This window comes from Sander lucioperca, chromosome 21 (assembly GCF_008315115.2).
Source record: "Sander lucioperca isolate FBNREF2018 chromosome 21, SLUC_FBN_1.2, whole genome shotgun sequence".
In the NCBI taxonomy this organism is placed as follows: domain Eukaryota; kingdom Metazoa; phylum Chordata; class Actinopteri; order Perciformes; family Percidae; genus Sander; species Sander lucioperca.
In genome coordinates, this window is record NC_050193.1 from 6735807 (window position 1) to 6761794 (window position 25988).

Genomic DNA, 25988 nt, shown 5'->3' on the forward strand with positions numbered 1-25988 from the left:
GCACCCATTCAAAATTATAATAACTAACAATGCAAATTGAACTATATAGGTGGGAATGACAAAACATAGATGATAATGATTTTAAAAGATTTTTTATTTGTCTGGTCCAGTTGCCAAGGATAGTCAATTTATGAAATGATCATACATAATGTGCTGGCACAGATTTGATAACAGAAGAGAAAGAAAACAACATAAATGTTATGACAACTATGAAATGAATGAGAGACTTACCACCTTAACCAAAAAAGACTTAAGTAGAAACTAAACATCAAATGCAACATCTAATGCAAACCAAATAAATACACCTCCGGGTGATGTGTGGATTTCTAGGGGAAAATTGCACAGAATGAAAATATAGTGTTTAACTACCACATACTACTCTTTACAAACACATAAATAAACATCCACTATTTCCATAAGCACTCCCATCACTCACACTTTTAATCAATCATCTTTTTTCCTAAATGTTGCTCCGGACATTTTTTTCACATCTGTATTAGAATCTCATTCACACAACACATTTGTTGGAGGCAGCCAGTGGTTTGAAAGAAGACAGCTGCACGATGGCAGCTGCTGTAGTGCTAAAGACTGCAAAAGAGGGGGCGAAGGCCAATTTCCCACAGGTTTTGTGGTGATATTAACCTGATCACAAGCAACTGCAGGGTTAAGTGTTTTTCCTGACAGCATGGACACACTGGCAAAAAAAGTGTTTTATTTTAGCATCTTACATTCCCCCAGTTGTACATAAAGGAGTCTCTTGAGATGTGGGGAAGATGAGGGCTGTTACAGTCCAGAATGATCCTTCATCCAGAGACCTCAGACAGAGAATCATAATAGGAAACAGACTCCTAGTGACCTAAAGGATTTATTAATCCCTAGACAAAAGTTTACAGTTTGACAATTTCTTTTCATTATTATACACTCATTCTTATTTCAAACATACAACTCACTAATGCTTAAGCAGCAGGCTAGCTTATTCGCAGCTTACAAAGGTCAACTTACTTTTTACAAATCATTGCCAAAAAATCAAAGTAATCAGCATTCAGTATATATTAAATCAGCATTGATTATCATTTTCACACAGAGCTGTATCCAAGTAATGGTAAAGCCCTCCTTCATGTTTCCAGTATTGTTTTTCAAGATAAGCTCAGATAACATCTCAATTCATCACATTGAAAATGAGAAAGCAAGTTAAGAGGAAAAAGTCACATGGATTTCATTCTTTGTTCAGCTCTCAAAGGCTGAAGTGATTTGTCCAGCAAAAAAACATGTCAAAATAGTATAAAAAAAAACATCCAGATGTCTACAGCTGAAGGAGTTGGAATGGAGTGGAAAGCGCAAACTTTGGGGGCACAGGCAGTTTTTAGGTGTTCAAGTCCATTGACAACCACAGTAGCCACCACCAGTGCAGCCCAGAGGAACCACCCACTATTTTCTGGTCCTGACCAACCAGTGAAAACACCCTTGAATGGAATGAGTGGTTAGTGTGTGCCCTACATTCATATGAGAGCAGTGTTACCTGCTAATCATTTTCAGCCAAAATCTCCTATCAGAACTGAGAGCTGAGCCACTCGTCTCAGTAGACTGGAGAGAGAGTGAGCTCTGGAAGAAGAAGAAAAGGCAGCAAAAGGAAAAGCAAGCATAATTGAGTGGGGCGGGAACTACTCTGGCCCAAAATACTGCTGTGTGGGCAAAGGCAGTGTGGTTGTCCCCTCTTTTTCTTACCTAAGAGTTGCAAAAACGACTCCAGGGACAGGGTAAGGCAAGGCATGAGGAGGCAGGGTGCAAGGGAAAGATAATTCTTCATCCCAACAGAATCAGTCACATTATATTTTACAATCTAGGTAGACTAGGCAGAGCTAATCAGAAGCCCTCAAGAGAACTGTAACTACATGGCTGAATGAGTGAGTGATTGGCCCTTTCTCTTGGCATGTATAGCTGACTGGATTGTTCTCGGGGTCCAGGTTGATAACTGGCCAAAAACCACTGCTAGTTTAACTGGGTAATGCCTCTCAAGTGCCTCACTGTCCAAAATAGAGGACAATAGGAGTCAAGTTGGGAGTTGGTTCCCTGAAAGGTAACATATTTACCCATCTTCACCCATATCTGACATTATTTGGGGGTGCCAAGCTTCTTGGGAGTTCCAGGGCGCTTTTGCCAAAAGTGACCAGGGATGGTGAAGGCGTCAACACTCATTGACATAGTTTTGGACGGGATGACAGTGAACTGCTTGCGGTCAGAGCTGTACTTGTAAATGGACTCAACCATCTCAGGTGCGATGATCCGGGGGCCAATGCCAGTGAGCCGTACCATCTCCTCAGTTTCAGGGTTCATGGTGTAAACTGCTCTGAATTGACAGCTGGTATCTCTGAAGAGGATGAGGAAGTGGTTGGCTGTGCTCGTCTCCATTTCCTGAAGAGGGAGAGACAGAAAAAGTAACACAAGGTGAGTGCAGCTGACAACAGAGATCACAGTCACTTATAGCCTAGTTAGGGTGGACCTCTTTGTTGGACTCTGACACAGAAGGATGGCTTACCTCTACAATCTTGTTTTTCTGTGGTTCATTGACCTTGCCAGCCAGGCAGCAGCGGGTGATAGCATTATGGATGATGAACTTGTTAGACTTAAAGCTAGGCTCCTTGTACAGCTTTGGTCCTGCAAGACAGCATTTCCAAATGTCATTAAGCCAACAAAACAGTGCCTACTGCATTAATTTTTCATAATCTAGCGTGGAATAGATCACTGACCTGTGTATTCTGGGATTGAGGCAGGGGAGGAAATAGTGGAGTCATTCTCCCAATCCTTCTCTCCATTGTGAGCACTCGTACGTCTTGGTGACATTAGCCGAGAGGGAGAGTGTGAACGGCTAGAGGGAGTACAAAAAGAGTTTAGTGAAGAAAGCGAGTTATAGACCTTGAGGCTATGTGTACATGTTACATGTACCTTTGCCCCTGATAACAGAAAACACAAAGCCTGTAGTTGGTATACAATGATATATAAACACACATATAGAATACCTTTAATATCAATATTCTGACAATATTTTATGGGACACAACGGGTGCTTGTAGAAAAAATGTACAGACACATTTTGAAAAATGGTCAATAATAACGTATACATAATGAACAAACTTCTTCAAAATCTTGGAAAAATACAAATAAAAGCAGTAATTATTTTCTATTTACTAGAAAGAATTAAAGTTTATCTTATATAATGCTATCAATATTTTAGAAATTTATATGTAAAAGACTTTTTTTCTTTGGGACTTAAAATAATCTTGTTGTAAAATAATCAGAACACTGTTTTAGGCTGAATTATGTGCCTCCCAATTTCCAAGCATTTATTAAGACAATACAAGCCACTGTCACTGTGCAGGTTACCTGGGGGACTTCCTGACACTCAGGCTTCCAGAGTCATTAGCCATGGAGGAAAGGTTCATGGTTGACTGGGAGTACACCTTGTTCAGCCTGGAGCCTAGAAGTAGGAAAAAGAAATGATAATGCATTAATACGTGTGTGTGTGTGTGTGTGTGTGTGTGTGTGTGTGTGTGTGTGTGTGTGTGTGTGTGTGTATATATATAAAAAATAGGGGTGTAACGGTACGTGTATTCGTACTGGACCGTTTCGGTACAGGGCTTTCGGTACGGTGCGCATGTGCACCGAATGCAATCTTTTGTGTGCGGAACATAGCTCAATTTTCGTGTTTCCACACGAACATATTAAGTGGCGGAAGTCTCCGTGTTCAGCGCAAATCCCGCCCTGCAGCTGATTCTAAAGTTTTCATTGGTCATGTCAATATGTCAATCACTGTACAGATTGCCTACACCAAACACTGATCTCTAAACCTATCTGCCGTCACTGTAACCTAAACCAATGAAAATCGACTGCAGGGCGGGATTTCCGCTGAAGTGGTTTGGGGAAAAAAATAATAATCACACACCGCGTGTTGTACATACACGGCACACTTTAGCTCAGCCTCTCGCTAGCTAGCGTCATGGCCAATGCAGACAAGCCCATAGACAGTACGGACAAGCCAGAGCTTGAAGAGCCACCCATATCATTAAGGTCTCCTGTTTGGGAACACTTCGGTTTCCCAGTGAAATACGTCAATAGACAAAGACTAGTCGATAAGACGAAAGCAGTGTGCCGACATTGCTCAGGAATGATCGGGTATGTTTCTGGCAACACTTCAAACTTGTTAACGCACTTGAAAAGTCATCACGCGAGTGTGAACATCACTACTACAAGGAAGAAAACGACCGTAATTCAAACGCAGCTCCCGTTGGCATTTAAACAGACCTTTGCTGGTAATTCCGATCGGGCCAACGCAATAACGAAAGCAATTGGTGTTTTTATAGCAGCTGATCTACAACCATACTCGGTTGTTGACAAGCTGGGATTGATAATGCTGCACTGTAATCCATAGTTATTTATTTATATTTTTCATTATATTTTATTATGTGATATTGGTTTGAGAGAGTATTTTATTTAGTGGAGAACTTTGCAGCAGTATTTTATTTCTTATTCTTTTTTTATTTTATATACAGTATATATTATATTTTATTAAAAAGTGTTTAAAAAAAGTGTAAACAAATTGTTAAAAAAAACTTTAAACAACCTGCAGTTTAATGTTCGCATTTCTTTCCCTTACTGTACCGAAAATGAACCGAACCGTGACTTTAAAACCGAGGTACGTACCAAACCGTGATTTTTGCGTACCGTTACACCCCTAAAAAAAAAAAAAAAAAAAAAATATATATATATATATATATATATATATATATATGTGTGTGTGTGTGTGTGTGTGTGTGTGTGTGTGTGTGTGTGTGCGTGTAGGAAGAGGGCATACTAAATTGTGGGTAAACTTCAGAACTATTTACCCATGAAACCCTTGGCAGGGCTATGAGAGAGGACGGAGTCATCTCTGAACACAGTCTTGGGTCTCTGCTTCTTGCAACCACGAACCGTGGTGGGTTTCTGCCTCAGCACCTTGTCCAAGTCTTCCATGATCTTGAGCTGATGTCTCCTCTCATACTCCTGCCGAGTGAAGTCTCCTCTGCGCTGGGGAGTCCCCTCGACTGGTGGGGTGCATGATGCTGGAGGGGTGCCTGGAGTCTGGGGTCTGTCCTCACTCTTATTCCCCCAACCCTCAATGTTCATCCACTGAGGCTTGCTAAAAGTACAGGAAGATAATGTGTAAAACGTTCAATGTGTGACATTGACATTGCAAAATCAATGATAAAAACATGATAATTGATGATAATTCGTCAAACACAGGACAACAAATCAGTAAATCATCATCAGTTATATGCTGCAAAAACTGCAATCTTAATTTAAGATAATAAACGCTACAGTCTTCATTTGGTTACAAATACAGGTATTTGAATTTAAAAAAAAAAAAAGGTCTCACTTGGATTCTTTTTCTTTTTCCTGCTCAAGTTTGCGTCTTTTCATTTCTTCTGCTCTCTTCTGCTGTTTCTCCAGCAATGCTGCTCTTCGCTGGGCCATTTCGTCCTCCGGTCGCTCCTTCTCATCCTAATAACAAAGACAAAAATAAAAAAGGTATGAATGCACTGACCTTACAAAAACAGCCTAAACATTTTTAGAAAAGCACATACAGTAATAACTATCAGTCACCTACCTTGAAAAAGAAACCAACCCCTCCTTTCCCCTCTTGCTCTGTCCGGTCACTCATCGAGTCAGAAAAAGCGTCAGGTATTTGGTCATCCTCCTCCCCATCTCCACGCAGAGCAGACAGCGAGATCTCTATCAGGCTACTGCGTTTGCCATTTAACATCCCTGCAGGGACATCACTCTCGAAGGAACACTCTGATGGGGCACCAGAGCTGCAGCCCCCATGTGCAAGCCCTTCCTTGTGAGCCAAAGTTCCATGTGAGGGCCCGGCCTCCAGGTCCATGCTAAATATACTATGATCGTCATTGGAGCCTACTTCTGACAATGCATCATCGGCAGCAGGACGGGGAGTCAAGGCAGGAGTTGGTATAGGGTTCACTCTCGGCGTGGGGACAGGAGTTGGTCCAGATGAGCGCAGCTCATCTAGGCCGTCAGAGTCACCAATGGAGAATGAGGACAAAGTCTGGTCTTGGGATTGCCAGGGATTTACACGACGAAGATGGGGGATGCGGTCCACGTTTTTAGGTGCGGCGATAATCCTTGACAGTGTTGGGACCTTAATGTCCAAGGGACGACTGTGTTGGTGGTGTTTGGGACTTTTAGGGGGCACAGATTGGGCTCTACGATGGACTTTAGGGGATTTAGGAGGAGTGGTGTGGTTTGTGATTTTGCGGGATGGAGATGGAGAGGGAGAGGAGGAGGCTGAATTTAAATCTCGGGTAGATTCACGCGACATGCGTGCAGCGGTTGGGGTGGGGGTTTTAGGGCTGGCTGGAATTACCCAGGATTTGTTGTTGGCACCTACAGGTTTCTTCATGATTAGGTGGTTCTGCTGCTCGGTCAGCCGCTGCATGTCACTTTGCAGAGAGCTAAGAGCTGCAGTCAGCTTGGATACAGCATTGTTATAGTCCCCTAGTGGAGCTACCATTTTCTCACCAGGAGTCCCAGAGCCCTTCTCTCCTGGCGTACCTGCCCTTTCTTTGGAATGACTGGCCTGTTTGTTGAGCTGAAGTCCTACTTTGACATTACTGACATCCGCCACTGAGGGGCGCTGTTCATCTTGTTCCTGCTGTTCTTCCTCTTCCATTCGAGCTAGCCTTTCTTCCAGTGTCAAGCGAGAGAGGTCTTCTTCTGTGGATGAGGTGCTGACCTGGCCATCCCCTCCTCCCCCCTCACCTTCGTCCTCATGCTGCTCCTTCTTTAACTGCAGAAAGGCACTCTTCCCCAGTCTTTGCCGGTGCTTTGCAAAAATGGCCTCAATGCGTTTCTTTTGCGCTTCGATAGCCTTGCGCTTTTCTTCAAGCCGTGTTCCCAGCTCAGACATCTCATTATTGAGTTGTGGGCTCTTGCTGGGGCTTTCTTCAGACTTTTGTGCCCCCATGGTCATCTGAGAAGAAGAGGGGTCACTGGCTTTGGGAGATTCCATGATCTGCTTCTTTTTGCGTTCTGCAAAACTGGTCATCTTTACACCACTATCAGACACCTCTTTGCCATTGCTTCTGGCAGAGTGTGCACCGGCAGCTGGTGTGGTTGGAGTGGACTGGGCCTTCGGCAGGTCTTCTGATGCATCTGAGTCCACACTGCCGTCTCTCAAGACCGAGTCATCATCTCGTGAACATTCAGAGGTGTTTCTAGTGCGAGTGGGCTCCCTGGACTCTCCCGTGGGCCGGTACATCATTCCTGAGCGCGTAGGGGCAGAGAAGCTGATGGGTGCTAAGTTGTTATGTCGAGAACTAGCAGGGTCATCAGGAGAGTGGAGGTAGAAGCCATCAGGAGCACCATCAGGGTGTAAACGAGGCTCCATCTTGCTTTCGTTGTGGATAATTTGTAGAGCCTCTTCAATGGTAGGCAGCTCTCCTGTTTCACTTGCCGCAAGGCCGTTCTCCTCTGCCAACCTTGGGATACTGGGAGTCTGGGTGGCCCAAGAAGCTCTCTGTGGACCATTGGGGCCAGGGGGTTTGCTTAGAAAATGGCTGAGGTCTTCAGGAGGGGTGTAGGGCACCCGGGTCATGTTTTGGCCTGTTGGGTTAAGTTGGTCTGAGCTCACAGAGCGGGTTATCACAGGGTTGCCCATCACAATGTCCACATCACTGTCCAGGCCAAAAGGAATGCTGAAGGATACTGCTGACAAAGGGCGGCTAAGAAGAAAAACAAAGCTAGAGTAAGTATTCTAAAAAAAAAAAAAAGTAAAAAAAAGGTTTAAATGGTACTTATATACAAGTCCTACCTGAGAGGTTTCTTGCTCCATGTCTTTCCAACTCCTTCTATATGAGACATTGAGGTAGACTGAGTCAAAGATCCTGAGTACAATGGGGGACACACAGACATGTAAAGGCATGCACACCACATAGGGATGCACAAATCAAGCCATAAACCAATACAAAAAATTAAAACATATGTACAAAACCTCTCCGTAGCCATAGAAATAAGAATACAACACAAAAACACAAAGCACAACTAAAAGACAAACAAGGATTGAGGGAAACAGGTGAACCACATTGTAAAAGGATAGAAACATATACAAAACACTGTAGCTGTGCAATGATGACAGGACACTGTCTTCATCTTACCTGACGCAGGAGAGGAGATAGGGAGGAAAGGCTTCTTGAAGATAGAAGGGGAGGTACTGTAAGGCAGAGAAACAATCTTTTTGTTCAAACTAAAAATATTCCAGACTACAAAGGCAACATTATATTCATAGAGCATCTGTACCTGTTGCCACTCAAGCTACTTGGTGTTAATGGTGTGGATCCATCTAAAACAGAAAAAGAAAACCCCAATAAGACTTTATAACAGATACTACTAGAATTACACAGTAACACAAAATTGGCGACACTTACCCAACGTGTCTATTGGCTGAACAAATTCTGGCCTCCGTACTTCAAACCAGTTAAGCAGTTCTGCTAGGAAGCTCAGCAAGTTGAGCTAAACATAACAGACAGAATAAATCAGGCATTCAAAAGACAACACAGTTCTCAATATTTTTGTCTCAGTCGACTACTGATCAGGAGTGTGTGTGTGTGAGTACCTGAAGCTCCTGTGGGGTGTATAGCATGTCCTCCAGTGACAAATGACAGCAGCTCTTCAGACAGCTGTCACAGAATTCATGGATGAATTGCAGATTGTATAGGCTGTCTGCTACAGACATGGACTCCTTCATACAAACATCTTACAGAGACAGGAAAAAAGAGTTATACTGACAGAAACGTGAAGTACTAAAAAGCTGTTTGTGGTTACAAATCTGTTATTACCTTCAAGTCTTAGCAGGCCAGGACAATAGTAATGTATGACTGCAGCAACAGCACAACCACTGGACAGGTCTTTGATTTCATTCACCACTGGAAAGATGGGCTTATATTTGGACTGTATTTTATCCTTCCTGTAGCGGAGCTAAAAACAAACAAGACAATCAAATACTGTAGTGTGACCTTAATAGTACTTTGTTAATGTTTATTTATTATTTTATTTTATTTATTTGACACATTAGTTCATGTTAGACCATCATCAAAGTCTATTTTTTTCGAAGTATGGGTGAGACACTCGAAAGACTTGAAAGTCAATACGCACTGGGACACATTACAGAAAATGCTTTAAAAGGATTTGCTGTATGAATGTAAAAAAACGAGAACAAATAATGCTCATGCTGAACAAAAGGAAGATGCAAATGACTTAATCGGAGCAGAAAGAAGGAAGATTTTGTCGGAAGAAAGTGGGACACGTCTCAGGAGGCAAGAGAGAGGAAAAACATTTCAGGTACAACTACAGTACGTATATATACAAACAGCCCACTGTCTGCAGGGACTAGCTGACTAGAAGCCTGTCTCTGTTAACCCCCATAGCCATTCACACACAAACACACACCTCTGTTGCACAGAGGACCAGAGGAACCGGTTGTACATGGCAGTTTCAAGTCTTGCTTGCTTGTGATTCATGCACCACTCGACTGTCAACAAGCATTGCCCCACCCTATTGACGTTTATGCTGCGACGTGCACTTTAATGAAGATTAGGATGTGATGCACACTAGCATTCTCACATCAGCATATGGAGAGAGAGAAAACACACCTGACCATCAGATATTTGCTGATACATTTGATGAAGACACTGGAGGGATGGGGGGACAGGGGGAAGGAGCAGAGGAAAGGAGGGAACTTACAGGAACAAGTTTCCAGTACCAGCGAGTAGGACACTGTCAGAAAGGAGGAGGTACAGGAAATAGAGAATAAAAAGGGAATGGAGAACAGGAGCACAAGGAGAGGTATTAAGCCTACAGTGGAAGAACTAGACAAACTAGAGAAAGGGTTGTGATGACAGTACTTTCTTGAAATGACAAGACAACCTTGCTGACAAAGCAATGACGCTACCCTTAGTTTTATTGTGTCAACCAACACAGGTTGTGCTTGTAGAGTATGAGTAGGCCTACAAGTACAGCAGAACCAGAAATATGAACTTAATACAGAGAGCAAGCGAGAGAGAGAGCGAGAGAGAGAGAGCAAGCGAGCGAGAGAGGGAGAGAGCGAGAGCGAGAGAGAGAACTGAGTGCATAATCCTCGACAGATTATCATGTGTTTGGATATAGTGATGTGTGGATGTGTAATGCAATACTCACAGAGGGTTGAACAGGTTGGGGCTCTGTAATGGGCTGCTCATTCTGGGCTTCTTCAGTACATTCTCTTAACTTCTGGTTTAACTGAGAGCATGCAAAGAAGACAAAATGGTTAACACACAGATCACGGATCTACATATATATATATTGTGAGTTTAACTTTATTTCAAAACGTAGATTACAAAGGTTCAGTCATTGCAACGTATATACAAAAAAAATACAAAAATATATACAAACTATAATATATCTACATATATATTGTGAGTTTAACTTTTTAAGACCGTATTACAAAGAATTACAGCATCCTTATTTCTGTAGCTAAACAGGCCCTGAATCATCCATAACAGAGGTCTTAGGAAGATAAAAGTCTGATCAATAAGTGATTTTCTGACAGGATACAATAAAGATGTGTGTTTATAACAAGTATAATTTCTCTGTGGCTTGCTCCTTACTCCATTAACCCAATGAAGCAGAGCATCTTCCGAGCTGGAGGCTCCACCCAGTAGCTCAGCAGAACCACATGTCTTCACCGCAGTCACCGTCTCCATGGCTCCCACAGCCATCAGGGCATCTATCACTGCCAGGTGAGCACTCTGCACCAATCACATGGGAAAAGGAGAGTAACTATAAGATGTGGGACCATTCACATCGAAGGCCAGAGAGCCCAGACAGTATCAATCACAGCTAACAGCTAACACAATAATGCTGGACACTGACATTTTACTGCAGAGCAGAGATCACCTCTAACTGCTGCAACGCTACCATTTGTTTTTACCAGCAGCATCCTCTAGAGGTCACCAGAAGGCAGCTGTGAGTCAGCAGAAACACTGACAAGAGTTTTCAGCAAGCAAATGCACACGTTAGTAGATGTGAGTGAACTTTGGACCTATGTTTGTACAATCATTAAGTCGTTAAATAAGCAATGGACCTGTGATATGATAACATGTGTGTCCCTGGACTGTCATTCCTCAGCTGCTTTACCTTTATTTGCCTTCTCCTCTGTGTGCTTCCCTTCCCTTTTGCGCAGGGAAATATTGCTGTATGACTCATGTGCAACAGACTACAGGATAAAATGAGGTGTTGTAACTAGATCACCAGGAAGCACAACAATGGACAGCATTCTCTGTAAGAAGCAGGTGTTCCATGTCTTTTCTGCAGTTTTGGTGTATGAATGTGTTTTTGTCAGACAGCATAATGGATATAACATCTAATCAAAACTTAATTTTCTACACAAATACAACAATTAGACAATAGCACTGTTATTCAACATAGTGGACATTACCAAGCATTTTTATCCAACAGACATTAAGTGTATTTCATTACACTTGATGAGAGACCATTACAAAGCACTTTCTAATGACTAGAGCCCATTAAAATGCACCGCCAACATCATCAGCTCAGAGAGAGCGCCTTAACTCTATAAACCTGTTAGCTCATTAGAAGTTGTGCTCGGTTTGTGCCACGGGGCAATAACCAACAGTACTTTATATGTCTGAACTCCATATTGTAGCAAATTATACAGATACAATTTTAAGTGCATTTATACAGACAATTGGCAAATAAATGAATTCTTGAGTTTATTCATGATCAAGCACTCCTGTCATTTGTCTAAGTTTTCATACCTTTTTTTTCTTTGCAATTAAGATAATCCCAGTAGCTTGTAAATAAAGTTCTTGCTAGTTTTATAAAGCCTCCATATGACTATAGCTCATTAACAAAGTCTGTAGGGCTAGAAAGACTGGAGAGGAAAAGGATTAGCCTGTGAGGTTAATGAGTGTGAGGGAAAAAAACTTTGTATAGAGTAAATATATTTAATGTATGATCCCTCTATTTTTGTCTCCTCTATCTGTATCACTTTCAGATGCCAACCAACAGCCCTATTGGCTTACGGCAACACACTCTTTGTTATTATAATAATCAATTTAGGCCAACAGAGAGGACAGGCAGGTCACAAACAACACATTCCTGTAATGGGGCCACTGCTTCAACCTTCAACTTTCAGTTTTGAGCCTAATCTGTGCAAATCAGTGCCTGTTCCCTTTAACTACTTACAAATTCCACTTTAGAGGCCAGACATTCTTCATCTAACCTCTTAGATGCCCTAGATGGGGACTGGTGATGGTACAGCTGCGTGTATGAGCCCTGTCTGCATGTCTGCCTACTCAACCCTGATGTAAAGTGCTGACCTGGGCAGACCCGGTGCTGTGGCAGGCAGGGCGGGCTATGCCAGCAAAGGCTTGTCAGATAGCATTGGGCCAAGCTCTCTGGATGTGCTGCAGTCAGTCACTGGGAGCTGTGTGGCCCTGGCTGGCCTGCCCACCCAACACTGTTGCCGTGACTAGGGCTACTGCTTTTGTGTCTGACATGACTTGTCTGTTCAGTGGAAATGGCCTGCTATAGAGACTAGGGCTTTACACAGCTAGCCACAATCTGACTGATTCAGAGCCCTATTACTTAACAGGGATAATGAAACACAGTAAGGCTGGGCACAAATTCAATTAGATTTCATACTATGATTTTATAAATATATTGTATTACAGTTTTTACAAAATTCTGTAGTCCAAAATAAAATAACAATCCTGAGCAAATTAAGTTATTGTTTTGCATGTGTGAAGAGTTCTGACTAAAACGACAAGAGACAGTTCATCGAAACATTAATTAGATCATTTTTAGGACTGATTCTCTATTGATTTTCAATGTTTCAAATTACAACCCAACAATAAAAAACACATATTGAACAACTACATAATACCTCTATGACAGTGTCAATCTAAACTAAACATTATTATTACTGTAAATGTATAATTTATGGCTGAGCTTTTGTATTGGATTGCATTCATTTTACAAGGGTAAATTTATCAGTGCATATCAATATTGAAAAAAAATACTCCTAACCCCAACTCAACTCACAATTAGGATTGTGATATAGATTTCAACCCTTTCTGTTCTCAGGTCTCTGAGGCCTCAGAACAAAAGAAACAGACTGCTGCTAAATTGTGCCCGTAGCAGTGTTTCAAACAGTCAAAGTGATTTAAGGTAGTCACATATTTTTGCATTTAGCCACAGCCAAGTTTAATCATAGGTTGGAGCTATTGTCACAGTCTGAAAGGAGACAGGATTACAAGAGAGAGAAAAACGGAAATGAACCAGAATCCAGAAAGAATGACAGAACTAGTAAAGGTGACCAACCCTGTTGTCATGCTGTACAGTAGTTATTCAGAGGAGGGAGTAGAGGGTGATTGTTGACAAAAAGCGCAGAATGAAAGGGGAAGAAGGGGGTTGCTAGTGGATTTGATGTTGCAGACCCAGGAGAGCTCGCTAAGCTAAATCACAAGTCTCCTTAATGAGAGGGGAGAGAGGAGCACCCAGCATAGAGCCTGCCAGATCACCATAACAACCATCCAGCTGACCCACAATGCAGCTCAACACAATCCTGACCGCAGCATTGCTCCGTGCCCCTGGCTTAGCACTGGCTCTCTGCTCAGAAACATCCAGCCGGGCAGTTAGCACCCCTCAAACCGATGTAACAGAGAGGAAAAAGGAATACCCCATCAGTTGACCCCATCAACAAGAAATCTTTATGGCTCTATTTGGAAAATCTGCATCAAACAAAGAAGGCAAAGGCATCTTGTTGATCATTAAGTGAGATTATGATGAGAGCAAAATCTGATTATGTCTGAAATATGACTTAACACCATCCCCCTTCCCTGCCTGGTGGCGAATGAGGGGGAGACAAACAAGTAGATCAGGCAGGTCTGGGCCCCAGCAGGGGATTTTAGACAGGAGGTTCTCTCAAAGCACAACGATATGTATAGAAAATGTATGCTTAAGCAAGGAAAAACAGTCTGTAATAGCTGTACAGCAAACTTGTTTAACATACGATAGATAAGTTAAACTACTACTCCACATTAGCTTCTCATCAGCGAAGGCCCAAAGCAGAACAAATGGTGTAAAATGATGGTTAGCATCTCTGATAGTCTGCCACTTCTATTTTCAACTAAGCTCCTGACTGATGCTCACTTGACCAAAAAGCTGCTAACACAGCAGTATGATTTAAGACAAAGTGTCAGTGCCTATCCAAAACCAACAGGGGACCGGGAAGAGAGTTAGCTGCATTATGGCTACATGACTTACTTTGTCACTGTGGGAACATGTTTAACCCCATCTCTAGTGTAATCTATATCAGTATGTTTGAAATGGAAAATTATGATTATATTCACTGTCTCAACCAACAATACATTTAACAAATTAGTTTGATGTTATGAGACATGTTAGGTGCAGGGTGAGTAAATTGTCATCTCTGGTGTGTCAACCAATCGTGGATGATTACGTTCAGTCTGCATGGCAGATTATCTTTAATCTGGGCTGGGCCCCCACCAGAAGGACAGTTACTAGGACGGACGGACGGACGGACGGACACACACACACACACACACACACACACACACACACACACACACACACACAGGGGATGGAGCCCCAAGGATGCGCCATCTACAAAGCTTTCCTTTCATGACAACCCTGGCCTGTAAAGGCACTGGTGCTAGCTCGGGTTGCAGGGGCAGAGTCATTGACATACTGTTTCAAGATGCATCAATACTTCTATGTGTTTAATTAACCAGATCAATGTACCAAAATCTTCTTAATGGTTTAAAGTTTTGGGGGGAGAGGGGGTTTGCGGACACTATCACAAGATGCCAATGTTGCAACACATACAATTCCTGAAATTATTGTCAGTACCATGTATACAGATATGTCCAGTGTGCAGAGTTAACAAGTCACCACAAGATAACATATACTTAATCCACAATTGCAAATAATATCACAACATTTACAGATTGCATATTTCACGTTACAAAGTTAGACTTTCAGACATGTTTACAGCTAAATTAAAATGTCATGTAGTATTAACAGCATACAAAAAACAAGATAAAAGAAAAATACAACTTGCCTTCTTTTGTCAAAATATTTCATTTTAGACCTGACCTTCTCAGATTACCTACAATTCAGAGGAAAATGGGACTTACTTTCCAAACTATTAATGAAGGAATTTCAAGGTCTAGAAACAAAGGCATCATCCTGTAGCAGAAGCGTACAGTTTGATCAAGAGAATAATAACTGTAGTACAATATTACATGTGTTAAGTGAGCTATAATGTGTCTGGTTTTGCCCTACTTTGATCATAGCGCCGAGTGTGTAGTTTTAAAGAGAGCAGGTCATTGGCGCTCTGTAGTGATGCTAGTGTAGCAACCCAAGCCACTACAGGCATCTTTATGGGTTAGAGTAAACCTAGATCCCTGAATTCATACATGAGCCAAATTTCAGAATTATCAGCAATGAACAACAAAAGTGTGTGTGTGTGTGTGTGTGTGTGTGTGTGTGTGTGTGTGTGTGTGTGTGTGTGTGTGTGTAAAAGTCTTCATCAGCAGTGTATGGCTTTACAAATTAACTGGCAGTAGTGTCAGCGACAAGCATGACTCAACATACTTTTATGTACATGCACTATATGTTATCCTCTTGTTTAACATGGATGTGTGAAGCTTTAATATACAGCAGTGCTGCAGCAGATTGCTGCTGCTCCAAAGCCCTATACTGGCCAAGACCCACATTGATGCTCCATCCTTCTAATGCTGCTGCAGCATGACCCACTTTCTTTGCTTGCCACACTGTAGCTCTAGTGCCAGTCAGCAACAGACAAGCTCAGAGCAGCCTAGGGCCCAGCAGCGACTGGAATGCTCATATACCAAAGCAGCAAACAGCAAATGCAGCATTAACAGCAACAGCCAAAATAAGAGTTTAATGGTTGAGATTTACAGCTGAGATGGTCCATGGTCTGACCTGGACACATCACCCAGAACTGAGACGCACACAAGCAGACAAATTCACACACAAATAACAGCAACATCATGCATGAAAGAGACCTACTGTGCCATCAGTCTATTATTGCTGGTGCTGAAGTGACAATGATGTAGTCTTTATTACTACAATTTTAAATCTTTCATGCTTTTTTTTAAAATATATTTTTGCCTTTAAATTCCTTTTTGTTGATGGTGTAAAATGGCACAGCTGAGTGCAGGTGGTAATCAGAAGTCCTTAAAGAGCAAGCAGGTATGCGGTCCTGTCTGCAGTCTTGCGATCCTAGTAAGAGGACTATATGACCTTACATTCAATGCAAAAGGAGGGTTCATGTAACATGATTTAGGCTCTACATTTTGGCAAAAAACTAAACCAATGCACCATAGCAGCACTTAAAAAGACAGTAATAGATAGAGACTTACACTGTTAGAATTTGTAAATAGACTTGTGGAAATAGAGATAGTTACAGGGTAAGGCAAAACACTAGGTTCTCCCTTCTGTCCTCACCAGCTTTCTTCCTGTGTGTCTTTCATTTGTAGCTGTACAAAACAACCACTCTGTCTGTTTCCAAAGTACAACTTTGTCAGTATTTACATTAATTGTGTCATATCAGATAAAGCTATGCCACAATATTACATTAACCAACATCCACATTCTCATATCACTGGGCTATACAGCTAATGGCCACGCAATTGCTGTGCTAATTAGTATAGAAAACAGCATAGATGCATGCACACCTTTTCAAGCATACAATTAAGCCAATCATCAAAACAGCACCGGCAGTGCTGGCTGCAGTGGCCAGCAGACAGCAACAGTGGAGCAAAACGCTTTCACCTAACAACAACACTATCCATACAGATCCTTGGTGAATCCCTACTTAGCTTCCATAAAACAGCCTGTATGTGTATGAACCAATCTGGCCAGGGAAATGCAGTTGTATTCCACTTTTTGAGAAAGATAATAATCTGTGTAGACGGAGGCTTTGTAGGAATATTTCAAAATTGAGTAGTAGTGAGTAATTGTTGTGTCAGCTGAAGCTAAAAAGCAGTAAATGTTCCATCAAACCTAAAAACATTTCTCTTCTTTTCAGGCTGTTATAATTCCTAATTTGAAAATAAACTTGAGTTATGTGTAGGTTTTCTATTAGAGAGAGAGAGAGAGAGAGAGAGAGAGAGAGAGAGAGAGAGAGAGAGAGAGAGAGAGAGAGAGAGAGAGAGAGAGAGAGAGAGAGAGAGAGAGAGAGAGAGAGAGAGAGAGAGAGAGAGAGAGAGAGCGCGCGCACGAGCATTGTCAAGGGCTAAGAGGACAAACCAGTTTCTCTTGATTTAACTTACTAGGCCAGCCCAGAGTATTCTCTCAACACAGAATCTTAAATTACACCAGAACTGTTTAGCCATTGTTCTGATCTGGACCATCTATTGAATCTAGACTCTCTCTCCTTCTCACACCCTGGAATTAAAGTAGTCATCCCTTGTACTAGCAGCTGGATCCACTCATCCTCTAGGATCAGTTGGGGGCAGCATGGTGGGGATGGGGGCAGGATTCAATGTGTGGGGGTCTTTTTGATGTCCTTTAATCCCTAGAATCAAAGCATAAACAAGCCCCTACATCAACAACCAAGCCCACTCGACCTCTTCTGCTTTTCTACTCCTGGATAGCAGAGCATCTTGTTCAATGGAAGGGAGACATTTACTCCTTAGTACAGCAGTTATACCCAAACAACAGTTCAATCCATTTAGGCCAATACCAACAACACTGCATGCAAGACTGGTGCGGCGTCATCACCTATGTGTTTACTGTTCCCATAACCGAACCATAATGTTACCATTTTGATGGGTTTATGTCGGAGGTCTGCATCAGTAACTGGTGTGTCCTGGTCTTTGGAGACTATGCCTCTCTGAGTGAGGAGCTGCAGCAGGGTGACGTTGTCTTTGGGCTGTGCCTCGGCTCCGGTGCCCCCCAATAATAGGCTGTAGGTCCGGCAGTAGAGCTCCGAGGACTGCAGGAGGCGCGTGACTGGCGGTTTAAGGTGCTCCTGCTCATACTGGTCGCAGTAGAAGGGGTCACGCAGCTCTGCAGGGACATTCTCTACCAAGAGACAAAACATACAGACAGTTAGACAAGTTCCTGGAGCAATTGTGGCTAGAGAACTGGATGCAAACATTTAACAAACACTGTGTTGAATTAGGATGTTCTGAATGATCTGAAAATTGGAGGAATTTCTCTCATTAACAGTCTCTTTATTTCTTCAGTCAAAGATCATCTTGAGCATGTTCTATTGTTGCTGGCGTGGAAACCTGCTTTCTGCCAGGTTTGTAGGCAGATTATTGTAAATGAGTAGAGCAGAGCAAGCATCAAGGTCAGTGGGGCATGATGAGCTCAGAGGTTGGCATCTGCAGATTACAAGATGCTCTGCCACTCATTACTTCCCTTTTTCTAAACCCCTTACTTAATTTTTGTACAAAGCTTAAGTGAAAAATTGCTCTTTCAGATCTTCACAAAGATGATTTAAATCTCAGTAGCAATAATAAGCAACTTGATCCAAACCTAACCTACAACCTAAAAACTATCAAAAGCAAATGAGAAAACTCAAATTCTGTCTCAAGTCAGAGAAAGTGTAGTAAGGCAATTCGTAGCACATACTATTAGTGACTAGCTGAAGATTGTTTAAGAATCTGTTCAGACTGGTCTTTCTGTAAATAACATCAGAGTAAACATTATCCTAAAAGCAAATGCTAGGCACATCCTCTGTCAAACTTGTTTCTCTGCATCGTGTGTCTCTGTGCAAACATACTGGAATAAGTGTTAAAGGGCCTTCGGGAAAAATGTTGACAAGCTGAAATACCCGCAGTCTGTCTGAAAAGAGAAAGGAGTAACGTGTGAGTGTCTACGATTGTGTCTAACAGAGAAACAAAGGGGTTATTACAAGGGAGGTGTCACTATGTTGCTGTATCATTATAAAGTCATCTAATGGATCCATTGACATCAGACAACTAAACAAAACGCCCAGCTTCAGAGGTTAGACAATGCCCTGTTTTCTGTCTCTCACTCGCACTCCGTCATGCCCCATGGTCCATTCTGTTGTAAATATGCTCCTGTGTGCCAGAACTACAATGCTTAATTTACTGCCGTAATCACTGTGACATGCCCACCATAATGTACACCTTTAGCCTATTCACATAATAAAAAAACCTTTACATGTAAAAAAAAGTATTCCCACAAAATAAATAAATATATATATATATATTTTTTTTTTTTTTTTTTAAAACTTCCCCAGAAGGCAAAGCAGGATGCAAATGCCACAACTCAGTGAGATGAGAGAGATCGATATGAGCATGATTTCCCTGTCTGGCTATGAATGATGACTTTGTGTGTCACATCTGTCACAGAAACAAACTTGAGGTTGCCATATCCATACATATATGTATTGAGGTATCCATACAAAGACCACACACACCTAATGTTAAAAAAAAAGACCAGTTGGCAGCTTTAAGTGTAACTTAGCCCAAGCAAAAAGAAATGTGACCTCCATAATGTTGACAACAATAGACCTCCAGGGAAATATTTGGATTAAAAATACAAGCTTGTGTGTTTGCATAAACTGGAGCAACAGCCCCTATGTCCCTTTCACAGGTCATGGGGTCAGTCCTTATCTACTATTCTGAGTAAGAAAGTTTACCACATCACCACATGTTCATGGTGGGTGAGCAGGGAGATCCCTCGTGAAGTAGAGAGGTTCAAGCAAGCATACTGAGGAGATTTGGACCAAGAGACTTAATCCCTACCACCTGCAGTTGTTCTGTGCTGTATCTGACCCTGACTTCTTACCTTCCTGAGTAGGAGGAAAGAAAAACGAGAATTTCTCTACAGTAGTGCCACACTGTTGTTGTTATTATCATCACACAAAAACAAACCGAGAAAGAGCAGCACCATTTCAGTGCTTCATTTCAGTTTTGTTATATAGAGCTGGTACGCACTATATGTAGTCATGTAAAACTGTATTTAAAAGTGTTATGGAATTGATGCAGCTTGACATCATGGCTGTAGTCAGTTCAGCTGTGTTAGCTCCTATCTGTCCTGACCTGCATTGCTTGATTGGCTGCTGATAACAGGAGCCATGTGTTTTCTACCTTATTGACTGATTGAGCTAGCGTGCTGGTCACATCACAGACATTACCACACGTGTCTGACAGTAGTCAACAGACACAGAGCAACATAAACATATCCAAACAAAGGTCCGTTGAAATCAGCCAGTTTAAACCAAGCTGGCTCCTTTGGGGAAAAAAGGTTTGAAAAGACCCCACCACGCACTTCTTCTCACTTTACATTTAAGTGGAACAATCAGATTTGGCTTTCAAGAAGGTTGTCACAGTAACAGTGAACATTGAGTAGATCCTCCTAATAACAACATGGCACAGCAGTTTACAAAACCTGCTGGATTTGGATCTAAACTGTCAGGCTGCTTACCCTAACCCTTCAGGAACCCTGGCACAGATGAAATAATTAATAATAGTTAAGATATGCAGAAGTGTGCAGGTTAAGCATACAGGCCGGAAGTTCAAGAACAACCTTTTCCACCCCTACGTCATGTTTAGGCATAAGTGGATACTTTTTGGTGACAATTATTTTCTTACTATGAGATAGTTTTTTACTAGAACATTTTACAAAAATAATAACTCAGCATTACATGTGTTTTGATAAGGCTGGTGGCTGTGAGCTATAAACATCCTCATCATGTGGTGGAAAAGATCAAACACAGATGATTATCCACTTTTAATACAACAAAGCAGGTACTGTTTTGTTGCCCCAAAAACTAGAAGTGGTGAGAGGGACTATGTGAACACCCTTATTCTACATGTGACCAGTAGTTCTGAGTGAAATGGTAATGCCAACATAAACATTACAGCTTAAACGTCTCAGACAAGACTGTAAGAGATTGTCATTATAAGACTTTATAATTCTGTGCCTAATTTCAGCAAATTTAACTGATAAACGGAGAAATACACATGCATGCAAACGAACAATGCATATGCATTTGATTAATGAACAAACGTCTGAAGTATGTGCTCAGAAGGGAAAAAGAGCACTTCAAGCACTGCTGTACACATGATGCGTCTCCCATCTCCCTATACATTCACAGGTCCACTTACGAATATGCTATCCCTAACAGCCCTGTGTATCCTGTAACACATCATTACAGACAGTGATCTAGTATGACATTAGTAACAGTAGCTTTAAACTGCATTAAAAGGGCCAGTGTACACAGAAGGACATCCTATAGACCAAGAGCGTGATTGCATTATGGGTGCTTAAGAGACTAAAAGGACAACATTGGATGACAGAGTGACAAAGTGCACAGGATACATTTGTGTCTTGGCAAGTATCCGCCTTACAGAAGTGTCCTGACACCAACTCCCAACCAGATCTTTGTATACCGTTCTGTAATTCCCTGTGTGGTGTGGTAAATCACTTCAAAATAAAGTAGCACATTATCTTGAAACACACTGCAATTCAGTAACTGTATCAAGGTGTTAACCCATGTCTGGAAGAGTTTCATAGTAAACCACTGGGACTTTCTACATCTTGAGCAAACACTAATAGCAAGGCAACATCCTCCTCAGGTCCTTGTCCCTTGTTGACTCACCATAGTTACAAAGATTGGGAGAGGATGAGTAATCATTTTGCTTTGTAGCTAGGTGGAGCTAATATGTTAAAGAAACACACATTTTGAAACATACAGGTACAAGGTTGTTTGGTTTCACTGCAAGAAAAAAAAAATAAAAAAATCAGGAGAGGATACCAAATAGACTGATGAACAAAATAGGGAATGTTTAAGCTGGGTAATAAGCTGTTTTTTAAGTGGTAAGGAAGTCATTTACAGATGAATTACAAACACACACAAATTATATAAGTAGCATATATTATAAGAAGCAAAACTGAAAAATAGAATTTGTATACATCATCCCTAAGTACATTTCAGTTTATATGAGAAATTTTCAAGCCTACAAACTGGTGAATCATAGGTTTCTGGTCTCATTCCAATGTAAAAGCTACAAACTAATTTGAGTCACTCTTATGTTATCTGTTAAGTCATCTGTCACAACAACTACAATGGCAGATCATAAATGTCATCCTTGCCTGACCACTTTTCATTCAACCTTGATGGAGGACATTATGTATATGTCAAGGCATTACAAAAGCTCATAAGACACTGCCTCGGTACTGAGCGGCCAAATATTTACCACGCAAGTCTTAAAATACATATAGCCTTATAAAGTAAATGTTGAAAATATGAATAGACCTATATGTGCAAAAAAGAATAAAATAGTATAGTAAGTACTTTTTGACATCTATGACATATATGAACCAGCACTAACTAGTTACAGTCAATTAGAGCATGTAGTGAGATCTGATGCTGGTTCTTAACAATGTTATTATGAGTCCAAACATTATGTAACTGGGCGGATCAAACAGAGTCTATAAGGAACACCCACATTGTGTGCTGTCTATTGCTAGAGCAAGGAATTGTGGGGATGGCATGATCTCCTTTCCTCTCAAAAGGATGGTTCTGTTTCCTTGGTTAAGGAGGCCAGAAAATAATTGCAGCAGCTCTTTTCTTTAGCATTTAGAGAAACTGTTAAGCTTTGGCATGGATGTAAATCGTTATGTTTATTGGAGATGTTTCAGTTTGCACTATGGGTTTGGTTATGGTAAAGTCAAGGGTCACAATCTTGTAGGGACTTTGTTTAAAACTGTATTTGCACTTGTTTCCCTTGCTTCTAGCATGGAAAGGTTTTTTTCATGCTAACATAGGTATTTCAGGCCAAGCCTATAAGCAGCTTTCGGATTATCATGATTGCACATGGATTCGTTTTAGGATAACCAATATTAGACTAGAGATCTTTTTTATTTAGTTTTTTTATGCCATTAGGCCCTTACAAGCTCCCATTAAAAAAAAAAAAAATACTGTTACACTTTCAGCATTCCTCTATCTAAATAAAGACCTGAGACGTATACAGTGTGCGGTCCTTGTGAAAGTCCATTTTGTATTGCAAAGATTCAGAGATTAAAAATGTAGCCTATTATTATTATTATTATTATTATAAGGCTAACTGAACTGAAAGAGCTGAGGACCAGATGACCTGGTCTGGCTTCTGTTGTTCCTCCCAGGTGAGTTTTTGGAAAGGGACTTGATGATGTCATCTTGACTTTGCAGAAAACTCTCAGTAAGTTGAGTGTTGCTTAAACTACACATCAACACAGCATTGGCCTCACATTCCTGTATCTTAGCATGGAGAGTGACTTTGACCAGAGGGCGTGGTTGAGGTGCTGCTAAACAGAGCACACAGAGAGGCTGCAGCAGCCACAGTCCTGGACCCAAGGCCAGCCTGAGATTGTGTAACACACAAGTCCTGTTGTTAAAGTAAAATAGAGTTCACATCACAACTCCTTCTTGCCAAAACTGAGTCTGTGACCATTAGCGTTCAACTGAGTATTTATTTACATGCACATCCCAGGAATAAGAATGTTGTTTTTAAATATTGTCTTTTGCTATTTTAGTAAATGTACCCAAGATAACTTGACTGTGTGTGTGTGTGTGTGTGTGTGTGTGTGTGTGTGTGTGTTCTTCCAGTAAAATAAAGTTAAAATGTAATGAAAAAGGGCATGCCATGCCTTTTTCGAACAGGACTATGTTGGTGTCTTCTTTGTGAGATCTAATCTTTACTAAATAGGGCTCTAAAACAATTTAAGAGACTTTTTATCACCTCAGGGTCAAAAGCTGACGCTGTTCTAAGCCTTGTCCATAGACTGTATAATGGCCTTGTCTAAAACTATGTCTTATACGTATGCAACAAAATTATTTTCTTAGGTGGGTGTGTTTTGCATCATAGTGTCTGGATGGTTTTTCGCAAGCGCCTCTTGAGGTGTGTTGACTGAGGAGATTGAAAGACCCCCCCCCCCCTAAAAATTGCTATGACATGCCAGTCTTTTTGACTCAGTGAACATCACGCAGTTATTTGATCCTGGTTATGAATTGCAGAAAAGAAAACTGGTGTTCATATAGGCTACCAGGGCTGTCATCACCAAGAGTGAAGAATGGTACAGAAATTGATCTACGCCCCATGTGCTATATGCATGTAACCGGATTAAAAACATACCCAGTAGCCTGCAATTTGCGACTGAAGCCTATCGGCTAGAAATGCGACAAAACGGGTTAGCGTGATAAGGCCTAGGGAGGAGGGAGGCCCGTTAATCTGACACACACACACATACATAGGCTACCTATAAAATGTGACCACACATTGAGTGAGAACAAATGACATGTGTCAGAGTCACAAAAATGCGTACCGTGCATGGTCCCCCTTTTATATTCTGCTCTTTGTGCTGAAAATCGCTGAGCTATACACAGACTTTCGCTCCCCTACATGCATGTGCTTTTCGCTACACTGCTGAACAGAATATAAATATATTGCTGGTCAACAATGGGATGGTGGTCTTTATACGACCTCTCTAAATAGTAATAACTCACCAGGCCCGCAGCCTAAACTAAAACCTACCTGCACTGCCGTAGGACTTCGCCAATAGCCATCCAACACTTGCGCATATTTTTGCTTTAGTAGAGTCATACAAATCCAACGGCTTTATGTCTGGGACCACAAAAGTCTTCCTCATGGTAGGAGAGTCCACCATAGCGAGTCTACAAAACGAAAAGCGATGCTGGCAAAAAAAAAAAAACGCTACGAGACAATATAAAAAAATATTCACGCAATCATTCTTTTAGCTGACTATTCCACACGACCGCGGCTGGGAATACGACTGTGGGTAAGGGTTTTTGTCGGGAAAATATCCGCCCCGGAGCTGCTTCCAAGCCTGTTAATGTCCTTTTCTGTGCGGTCTTGGAGGCGTAACGTTAATCCCTGTTAAATCATGCCTTACGACCAAGCAAAGCCCCGATCCGCCGGGTTGTTACAGAAAAACGGGACTATTCCCCTTGTTTTTGTCCCTCTTCGTCCGCATTGCTGTTTAGTCAGTTCCCTGTACGCAACTCCACTTAGAGCCCCGTCGACTACCAGGTGCTCCACACTGGCATCACTCACTCATCCCGCCGTCCAATAGAAATTGGTATTGGGCAATGAGGGCGGGATCTCCCTGTGTGAACACAGGCAGCAGGTGGAGGTGTGGTGTGACTTTACAGGTTCATCCACACAGGTGAACGCCTGAAGGGGATCTACATCTTTCTAGGGGAAATAATTTTAAGTTTGTCCTAAATTAAAGGATTAGTTCATATATAAGCATGCAATGTAAATTAAACAAGTTTATTAGTCCTTTGTTCTTCTGCATAGCCCAACATCAGAAAAGCCTAGGCATATGACGGCCACATTATCAAGGCAGGGCTTAATTAGATCAGATTTGTATCAGATTCTGATTAAATAATAATTTAGTTACTGTCTGGTTTAGATCAGCAGCCAAAACCTGCAGATATGTTCAGTTGCTTATAACCACCTTGCTGCACATTAAACGCATCCTGCAGTAAATAGGCTACAAAAAGGCTGAAATGAGAGAACAGAGTAAACATACTACTATTCGATGTAAATCTATGCAGGAAGGAAAAATGGAAATCAAGTTTGGAAAATATTTAATTTGCTTACTCAAGACATGTTTCTTTCCATTGTTTTTGAAGTGCTGTTTACAGCAGCACCATCAACTCTCAAGAGTGCCTCATCACATGATGTTGCTCAAAGAGCACTCCAAGTGCCCCACTGCAGTGACTTTTTGTAAGAGGATTACCTCGCAGCTATTTTAATCTAATTATGAAAGAAACTATTTCTTCGTTATTTCATTTATCTCTTTTGATGGGATGCAACAATTAAAAGCATGAGGCCTTTCCATTAA

General features: G+C 41.5%; 1 protein-coding gene across 6 annotated transcripts; it reads right to left on the bottom strand.

Moving 5' to 3' along the window:
* Positions 1–76: 76 nt before the first annotated feature.
* On the bottom strand, positions 77–25177 carry camsap3 (calmodulin regulated spectrin-associated protein family, member 3). Of its 6 annotated transcripts, none has more exons than XM_035997097.1 (18): positions 24653–25177; positions 17920–18182; positions 10691–10831; positions 10242–10322; positions 9789–9821; positions 8885–9023; positions 8662–8801; positions 8474–8558; positions 8346–8388; positions 8204–8259; positions 7861–7897; positions 5641–7771; positions 5410–5534; positions 4880–5172; positions 3381–3474; positions 2748–2866; positions 2537–2655; positions 77–2412 (listed from the first exon to the last, which is right to left on the bottom strand). In XM_035997097.1, exons 1-18 carry the CDS (start codon positions 24783–24785, stop codon positions 2113–2115), a joined length of 4332 nt encoding a protein of 1443 aa, XP_035852990.1. In that variant the 5' UTR covers positions 24786–25177; the 3' UTR covers positions 77–2112. The 6 variants fall into 6 exon arrangements, with proteins under 6 accessions (XP_035852990.1, XP_031168350.2, XP_035852989.1 ...); XM_031312490.2 differs by having other exon boundaries at positions 7861–7933; XM_035997096.1 differs by having other exon boundaries at positions 8346–8394.
* Positions 25178–25988: the final 811 nt, after the last annotated feature.